Below are 9,387 nucleotides of genomic sequence, written 5' to 3' on the forward strand. Positions count from 1 at the left end.
AAATATAGAGAGAACAAGACCAAGGCGGTCCCAGAAGGACCAGAAAATAGGGACAGTTGCTGTTCTCCTCCAGATATCCATTTGTCTTTTCCTGGTAGGACTCTTTAATATTTACATTACCGTATTAAAGGTAAAGGTCCCCTGAGCAAGCACCGGGTCATTCCTGACCCATGGGGTGACGTCACATCCCGACGTTTCCAAGGCAGACTTTGTTTGCGGGGTGGTTTGCCAGTGCCTTCCCCAGTCATCTTCCCTTTACCCCCAGCAAGCTGGCTCCTCATTTTACTGACCTCGGAAGGATGGAAGGCTGAGTCAACCTTGAGCCGGCTACCTGAAACCGACTTCTGTTGGGATCGAACTCAGGTCGTGAGCAGAGCTTTTGTCTGCAGTACTGCAGCTTAACACTCTGTGCCACGGGGCTCCTATTTACATTATTACAGGTAAGTAATTCAACAGGTGAAGCGCTTCCAGCATGGAGCAGAGGTGGGAGAACTGTTTCCACTGTTTAATTGCATCTTTTAAAAGCACACCGGATCAGTGGGATGGAGGCGCTGTAAGTGTTACTAGGAAAAAAATTTTTTTATTTTTTTTCAAATACATCTTGTTACAATAAAATCATCCTTCTATTAATTTGTAAATAACATTTTTAAACTCCCCCTCCACCCTCCTCCATCCGGTATTAAAGATCATTACTCCCTTTTGTATTACAGTTTCTAATCCAACCACTTATATTTTTGGATTACTATATTTTAACCTTCCTTACTTTCCTTACTTTCATTTATACAATATTTATTGTTATAGTAATCCAAATATATTTTCATCTAATTTAAAAAAATAGAAATTCCGTTATAATACAATTAACTTCATCTGCTGGGTTAGATCAATGTATAAACCTTTACATCCCCCTATATTTATTTCACGTTCACAATATAATTTCCATGCCTTCCATTCTCCCACAAACTCCTCATTCTCCTTTTGATTTATCAACGCGGTAAGTTTAGCCATTTCAGCTAAGTCTAACATTTTTAAAATCCAGTCCTTTTTATCTGGAACCTCTGCCATGGAAATGGCATGAATGAAATAGCGTTACTAGGAAATAAAGCAACAATCCTCATGCCTGTTCAGCCACGTGGGAATAAGCCTCAAATAGAATGCGGTGGGTTTTCCTTCAAGTAAACACTCGCAGAGGGGGGCCGTCCTTTACCAGCCGAGTGGGCGGGGCTACATTTACAGCCCGTAGCAACCGTCCCTAGCAACGCCGCGTCGTCGAGCGGGGCGGAGTCGGCTGGAGCCGCTTGCCCTCCTGTGCGCGGGTAGGCTTCCTACGCGAGGCCGAGGCTGCGGGGCCTATTCGGAAGGCATGCTGAAAGTAAAGATCCTCTTCGTTGGCCCCAGCGAGGTAGGCGTGAGTCCTCTGGCGGGGTTGGGGGTTGGGGGCGCCAAGTTCAAAGTAGCGACCGAGGAGGGGGTTTGGGGACTTGTCGCTTTCGTGTAGCCTCCAATAACGGTTAAAATGGCTTTTTAACTTTACAGTGGGTAGCCGTGTTAGTCTGTTTGCAGTAGTCAAAAAGGGCAAGAGTCCAGTCCAAAATATTTTTGTTAGTCTTTAAGGTGCTACTGGACTCTTGCCCTTTTTGACTATTTTTAACTTTAAACCACCTGCTTGCCAAAGGTGGCCGGGGGGGGGGGGACTGAAAAGATAAGAAAAAGAAAGCTTCAACCTTTTTTTTCCTTTTCAAAATAGAAATCTACAGGTTTTATTGTATAAGTTTTTTTGGGGGATTTAATAATTTTGTAATCATGAATGTATCAAATAGTGTATATATATATATATATATATAGAGAGAGAGAGAGAGAGAGAGAGAGAGAGAGAGAGATACTGTTTTGTACTTTTTAATTTTAATTTTTTATTATTGTATTTGTTTGTTTTATGTTATAAAAATTAATAAAAAAATTTTTTATATATATATATATATAAAATTATATATATATAAAATTATATATATATATATAATTAAAAAGTAGCGACCAAGGGGGGGGGTCGAGTCGCTTTCATGTATCCTCCAATAACTGTTAAATGGCTTTTTAACTTTAAACCACCTGCTTGCCAAAGGTGGGGGGGGGGACTGAAAAGATAAGACAAAGAAAGCTTCAACCTATTTTTTTTTTCAAAATAGAAATCTACAGGTTTTATTGTATAAGGTTTTTTTTTTTAGTCTTACGTTCCTGATCAAACCATCCATTGTTTACACAGGACAGAGTAACAGAATCATTTACATCTGATAATAGCCATGTCACCTGTCCCCTCGTACCGTCATTGGACATTTCCAGATTTTAAAATAAAGGAGTAATTAAACTGGCCCTCGGCTCATTAAGTATAGGACGTTCCATGATGATACGTTTGATAGCTTCAACTTTGTTAAAAAGGTAAAAGGTAAAGGTCCCCTGTGCAAGCAAACACCTGAGCCATGGGGTGCAAATTCCTGACCCATGGGGTGACGTCACATCCCAACGTTTCCTAAGTAGACTTTGTTTACGGGGTGGTTTGCCAGTGCCTTCCCCAGTCATCTTCCCTTGACCCCCAGCAAGCTGGGTACTCATTTGACCGACCTCGCAAGGATGGAAGGCTAAGTCAACCTTGAGCATGTGAGCATAAATGTGTTAATTTCTGGAATGCTGTAACACTGAGACACATACACAAATAGTGGGGTACAAGTATGTGTTGGACTTCAAAGAATACTGAGAATGGTGATTTGTTTTTGAATTTCCCACGATGAGTATAAGTCACGAGTTGCATTGAAACTGCACTGCATTTTGTCTTGGGAAAGTAGTATTATTAATGACAGTCTAACTTTTGCACTCATTTGTAACAGTCTGGAAAATCTGTTTTGGCAAACTTCTTGTCAGAGAGCACAGAAGGCATCGGCAGCTATATCCCTACACAAGGGGTGAGGTGAGTGCCAAGGGTGGAAAGAGCTGTGGCTCAGTTTGTAGAGCATCTGCTTGGCATGCAGAAAGTCCCAGGTTCAATCCTCGGCATCTCCAGTTAAAGGGACTAGGCAAGTAGGTGATGTGAAAGACCTCTGCCTGAGACCCTGGAGAGCCGCTGCCAGTCTGAGTAGACAATACTGACTTGGATGGACCAATGGTCTGATTCAGTAGAAGGCAGCTTCATGTGTACATAACCAAGCCGTCTGCTCTTCTCTTCCAACGCAGTACGATGAAAACATCTGAACTTGTTCCTTTAAGTCAGGGATCCTCAACCTTTTCGAGCCTGCTGGCACATTTGGAATTCTAATATGGCATGGTGGGCGAGGCAACAAAGCGGCTGCCACAAAATGGCTGCAGCAGGAGGTGGAGCCAGCCACAAAATGATTGCCTCAATTTCAATCAATCAATGTTTAATTTACAGTCATTTGACCAAATTAAAATAACATACGATCACCATAAAACAATATTAATTCCTCAACAAATCCATAGATAAAATTATCAACATGATCCCAATAATATCCCATTTCTGAAATGGACCATATTCTAACTTCTAAAAGGTTTAACTAATAGCATTTACTATTTATGACTTACGTCTTTTCATGCCTTATATATAGCAGCACAAAGTTCAGCCACACATCTCGAGATTAATGGGTTACTCTCTTCCAAAAGTCATTGATTACAAATTTCATCAGACAGACCCATATTTTTTAAAATTTCCTGGATAGTCTTGATTCTTATCTCATGATGGAAATACAGTAAGGCATGCTCACGGGTCTCAATTTCTTCACCATTACACGGGCAAGTTCTTTCGGAGGAGGGGATTTTCCTATATCTGCCTTCTATGACAGCCGATGGCAAAGCTCCACACCTGGCTAACGTGAAAGCTCTTCTAAATTTATTCACCTCCAATATCGTCAGATATGGGGCTGCCCTCATCAAATGCTTGGATTCCTGTGAGGCTATAAAACCAGGCGATCTTGGCCTCAATTTAACTTCAGTACCACAGTGCAGATCCTTGTGCTGTGGTGGCAATTGCTGCCAAAGCAACATTTTAAAAAATCTGCACAGCCGATCAGAAGCCTTGCTGGGTAACAGCCCTGCCTGGCCCCACCCACTTCCTAAAAACATTTGGTGGGCACCAGAAAAGGTGTTGGCGGTTCATAAAACCATTGGAGCCTTATTGACTAATTTAACAGATTTGCTTACTGTTGAGGTTGTTAAAATTGTTGGGGCGCTTCCCCAAGACATGGATTATAGATATTTGGTATACATGTAGTCCAACAAATTTAGAGGGGAATGATTTCCTGTCACCCTTGTAACATGCGGCTTGAAATGTGCATCGTAATTGGCTTGCAGTTCCAGTACAATGCAAGCCAATGCACAGGTGGAATGCAATATCGAGCATTGTGAGTTTTGCTGCAGATTGGAGGGAGAGGTATTCGCTGTAGCATCCAGGAACGTACTTCTGATATGGAATGAACCCCATGTGCATGGGAGCTTATCTTTTCCAATTATGTAGCTGTCCTTGGTTTGGGGAAGTGTGTGTGTTTTTAGTAGTAGTCAGGAATATAACTAAACTTACAGCATGTTGTGTCTGGTTGTGTATTTGTATTTTATTGTAGAATCCTGGAATATGAGAAGCCCAATATCAATGAAAACAGCAAAGCCACAGAGTATCGGTTTGAATTGTGGGATTGTGGAGGTGACCAAAAGTAAGTAGATCTCTCTTATATGGGTTGCTGACTCTAAACACAGACATATTTGTTACTGTATATTCCAGAGCTGGCCAGCAAGGTATTAAGTATATATTGACCACCTGGGGGTGAAAAATCATGGGTGTTGTCATGGCTAGAGAATTTGGCCATCAGACACCTTTGAATCTGGTATTAGTTGACTCACTCCTGGAGTCTTTGATCCAGTGGATTTCTTAAAAGCCGTATTTAATTTCGTAGGCTGTCAGAAATTGGTGTCTACTCATGCTCCTGTGTTTGGCTTTCTTCAGGTGTTTCCACATTGGTTATTTTTCTTGAGTTCAGATTGCCTAACAGGCAATGAATTGATTTTCTGAAAATGAAATGCCTGGCAAGGCACAGTTTTGGTGGCTTTGGGGGTTTCGCAGAAGAGCTATGTGGTTTTCCTGCTGTGACCCGGCATCCAGTACGTTAATGCAGAGTTGTGCTAATGAACAACCGATCGCCACTTTGGGATCAGGAAGCAATTTTCCTCCAGGCCAGTTTGGACAAGGATCCTGGAGGGTTTTTTGCCGTCTTTTGGGCATGCAGCAGGAGTCACTGTGTGTGTGTGTGTGTGGGGGGTAGTTGTGAATTTCCTGCGTGGTGCAGGGGGTTGGGCTAGATGACCTTGGAGGTTCCTTCCAACTCTATGATTCTGTGATTCTAACCTGTATGTATAAATCTGCAAAGTGGTGCTAAAATTGCCAGCATGGTATAGTGGTTAAGAGCAGTGGCTTGGAGCGGCGGAGGCTAATCTGGTGAACTGGATTTGTTTCCCCACTCCTCCACATGAAGCCAGCTGGGTGACCTTGGGCAAGTCACATTCTCTCAGTCCCACCCACCTCACAGGGTGTCTGTTGTGGGGAGGGGAAGGGCAGGTGATGGTAAGCCGGTTTGATTCTCCCTTAAGTGGTAGAGAAAGTCAGCATATAAAAACCAACTCTTCTTCTTGTAAAATCTGTCTAGTGACATATCTTAAAAAAATAATGGGCTATCCACTGTGCTGTTTCCCTGTTACCCTGCCAGGTTTGAGACCTGCTGGCCAGCTCTGATGAAGGACTCTCATGGCGTCGTCATAGTCTTCAACCCAGACTTGCCCAGTCACCTGAAGGAAATTGAGATGTGGTATTCCTGCTTTGTGCAGCAGCAGCAGCTGCTCGAGAGTCAGTGTCTGCTCATTGCACACCACAAGCCAGGCAGTGGAGGAGACACAGAGAGCCTCATCTTGCGTAAGACTGCAACCTTGATTTTCTAGCACTTAACTAAAAGGATGTTTTTATTTGTGAGAAGGGGCCACGGCTAATGGCTTGCATTTAGGTCTTTGGCATCTTCAGTTTGAAGGGTCTTCAGGAGCAGGTGTTTGACCTGGAAGGGTAGATGGACTGGTCTGTCCTTGTATAAGGCACGTTCATATGTTGAACACATGAAGCTGCCTTTACTGAATCAGACCATCAAGGTCCATCAAAGTCAGTATTGTCTACTCAGACTGGCAGCGGATCGCCAGAGACTCAGGCAGAAGTCTTTCACATCACCTACTTGCCTAGTCCCTTTAACTGGAGATGCTAGGGATTGAACCTGGGACCTGGGGACTGCAGCAACTGTCCTATGGGGAGCGGTTAAGACGCTTAGGGCTGTTTAGTGTGGAAAGAAGGCGGCTAAGGGGAGACATGATAGAGGTCTATAAACGTATGCATGGTTTGGAGAGAGTGGACAGGGAGACGTTTTTCTCCCTCCTATAATACTAGAACGTGGGGTCATCTGCTGAAGCTGGAGGGTGGGAGATTCAAAACAGATAAAAGGAAGTATTTTTTCACACAACGCATAGTTAAATTGTGGAACTCCCTGCCCCAGGATGTGGTGATGGCTGCCAGCTTGGAGGGCTTTAAGAGGGGAGTGGACATATTCATGGAGGAAAGGGGTATTCATGGCTATTAGTTAGAATGGATATTAGTCATGCTGCATACCTATTCTCTCTAGTATCAGAGGAGCATGCCTATTATATTAGGTGCTGTGGAACACAGGCAGGATGGTGCTGCTGCAGTTGTCTTGTTTGTGGCTTCCTAGAGGCACCTGGCTGGCCACTGTGTGAACAGCTGGACTTGCTGGGCCTTGGTCTGATCCAGCAGGGCCTTTCTTATGTCCTTATGACCTTCTGCATGCAAAGCAGAGGCTCTGCCACTGAGCCACAGGCCCTCCCTTCATTTCAGAAGGGCCGTGGCTCAGTGGTAGAGCAGATTCTTCGCCTCCAGAAGGTCCCAGGTTCAGTCTCAGCATCTACAATTAAAGGGTGTTGGGGCCAAACCAGACAAGACTCTGTCAGTTTCATGATGGGAGCTCCCAGCTTTTTAAAAAAACACGCAAGCCCCATTTCTGATTGGGGCCATGGCATGAGGGAGGAGGTTCCCTGTTCCAAAATGGTCCCAGGAAGCTGCTGCTTGCCCTGTTGGGGGTAAATATACAGGTACTCCCTGTGGCGCAGAGGAGTAAGCTGCAGTACAGCAGTCCAAAGCTCTGCTCATGACCTGAGTTTGATCCTGATGGAAGTTGGTTTCAGCTAGCCGGCTCAAGGTTGACTCATCCTTCCAAGGTCAGTAAAATGAGGACCCAGCTTGCTGGGGGTAAGGGGAAGACGACTGGGGGAGCCACTGGCAAACCACCCCGCAAACAAAGTCTGCCTAGTAAACGTCGGGATATGACGTCACTCCATTGGTCAGGAATGACCTGGTGCTTGCACAGGGGACCTTTACCTTTACCCATATTAGTGCCTGTATGTTTCCCAAACTGGGCAAATAGTGCCCTGCCAGGTCAAGAAAATAGTGCGGGGGAGCCTAAGGCTTAACCTCTCCACCCCTTACAGCACAGGCCCAGTCAGAATTAGGGCCCCACATGCCCGATAACTGCATAAAAATGGTTTGGCCTTTGGGTAGTAGAGTTCGAAAAGAGTTTTCTCTGGCTGAGACCTCAGGAAACCGCTTCCAGTCAGGAAAGACAACACTGACCATGGAAGACGTGTGGTCTGGCAACACATAAGACAGCATCGTATGTTAAGTTTTCGCCTTTCTCCATCTTCTAACTGTTTTCCTTTCAAACGTCTCAGCTTCACCCCTGAGCAGGTTGCCTCTGATACACTCCAGTCTTGAAGAAGAGCCTGAGGACGTCCGGATGGAATTTGTGAAATATCTTAAGAGCATTATCAACTTGGTGAACGAGAACCGGGACAAGGAAGAGATGCTGATTATCATGTGAAAGGCAGAGACGTTTTTCGTGGGACAGAAAATAACCATCCGAAAAAGAGAGAAGAGGGGAGAGAACTCCAATTTTAAAAAAGAAGACTGAAATGAATGGGGAATAAAACTACTGTGAGCTCTTCGTGAACGCTCAACATTACAGACATTATTTTTTGCGTTGCACAACTAATGAAAATGATTTGGCAATAAGAGGGTATGTAGCATTCAGTGCGCTGAGCTCTGGGTAAGAGCACAAGGCAGTCACTCTATGGACCGTGGCCTCCATGCTGTGAAGGGCCGAATTCTTTGAAGAAACCAAATTAAAAGTCAAATTCAACCTCTTCCATCTGCCTGCTTCTAACTTCTGCTTACGTTATGGGTTTTGCCTCACCTTGCTTTTTATCTGGTCCTAATTCACACATGACTTTGTCTCCTGGATACATATATGAATTTATGAAGCCGCCTTCTTCTGAGTTAGATAATCTTGCTCAGTACTGACTGCTCTGAGCAGGGCAGCAGCTTTCCCAAGTCTCTGGAAGAGAAAAGCCTTTCTCAGCTTCTGCTGCCCATTACCTGGAGAAGGTGCATGGGGTGGAGAGTGGGGTAGAAAGAACTTTTTCTCCCTCTCCCATAATACTTGAACTCGGGAGCACCCAATGTAGTTAATGAGCAGTAGATACAGGACAAACAAACGAGCGTGGAATTCATCGATGGTGGAGGAATTGATGGCCATGAGCACAGATGGCTTTGACAGGGGCTTAGACAGATTGATGGGGGACAGAGGTCCATCAGTGGCTACTAGCCATGGTAGCTAAAGGGAACCTTCACATTTAGAGGCAATAAACCCAGTGCTAGGAGGCAACATCAGGAGGGAAGGCTTTAGTGGGCCACTGTGTGAAACAGGATGCTGGCCTAGATGGTCCATTGATCTAATCCAGCAGGTCTCTCTTTTATGTTCTTAGGAACTCAATCTGGGACCTTCTGATTGTGATGCAGGTACTCTGCTGCTCAACCATTAATTGGGGGGGGGGGGAGACTAGGACATAGAAATAAAAAGCACAGTAAATGACAGCAGCCTAGGAAACGAGCTGCACCCCACATTTGATGTTAGAGGTCAATTTAGCTACCGTACTTGCACTGAGGATGCTGATGGACTTTTAAGTCGAGGTATAATTTGACTTTGGGCATGCCTCACTTAACTCAGTGAGGCTAAATTCTGAGTAAATGCACAGAAGACTGAGCTGTAAATTCTGCTGATGTCTGAAAGGAATTGAGAATAGCCCACTTCTCTTTCCCCTCCTTCAATTTGGAGGGGTAACATCCTCGGAACATAAGAAGAGCTCTGCTGGGTCAGACTAAGGGTCCATCCAGCTGCCAGCCAGATGCACCCAAAAATCTCAGAAACTGGGTTTGTAAGTAATGGCTTCCCCATGTCT

The 9,387-nt window shown here is 44.5% G+C and overlaps 1 protein-coding gene across 1 annotated transcript; it reads left to right on the forward strand.

The window, feature by feature from the left end:
• Positions 1-1,294: 1,294 nt before the first annotated feature.
• On the forward strand, positions 1,295-8,030 carry IFT22 (intraflagellar transport 22). The gene is made up of 5 exons (XM_056865442.1): positions 1,295-1,399; positions 2,874-2,953; positions 4,614-4,703; positions 5,751-5,953; positions 7,822-8,030. Exons 1-5 carry the CDS (start codon positions 1,361-1,363, stop codon positions 7,968-7,970), a joined length of 561 nt encoding a protein of 186 aa, XP_056721420.1. The 5' UTR covers positions 1,295-1,360; the 3' UTR covers positions 7,971-8,030.
• Positions 8,031-9,387: the final 1,357 nt, after the last annotated feature.

The sequence above is a fragment of the Euleptes europaea genome, chromosome 19 (assembly GCF_029931775.1).
Source record: "Euleptes europaea isolate rEulEur1 chromosome 19, rEulEur1.hap1, whole genome shotgun sequence".
Lineage (NCBI taxonomy): Eukaryota > Metazoa > Chordata > Lepidosauria > Squamata > Sphaerodactylidae > Euleptes > Euleptes europaea.

Excerpts from the sequence above, each read along its gene's own strand:
- IFT22 (XM_056865442.1), top strand. The coding sequence starts at position 1,361 with ATGCTGAAAGTAAAGATCCTCTTCGTTGGCCCCAGCGAG. Across the intron at positions 2,954-4,613 it reads ATCCCTACACAAGGGGTGAG|AATCCTGGAATATGAGAAGC; the intron begins GTGAGTGCCAAG and ends ATTTTATTGTAG. Across the intron at positions 5,954-7,821 it reads CACAGAGAGCCTCATCTTGC|CTTCACCCCTGAGCAGGTTG; the intron begins GTAAGACTGCAA and ends CAAACGTCTCAG.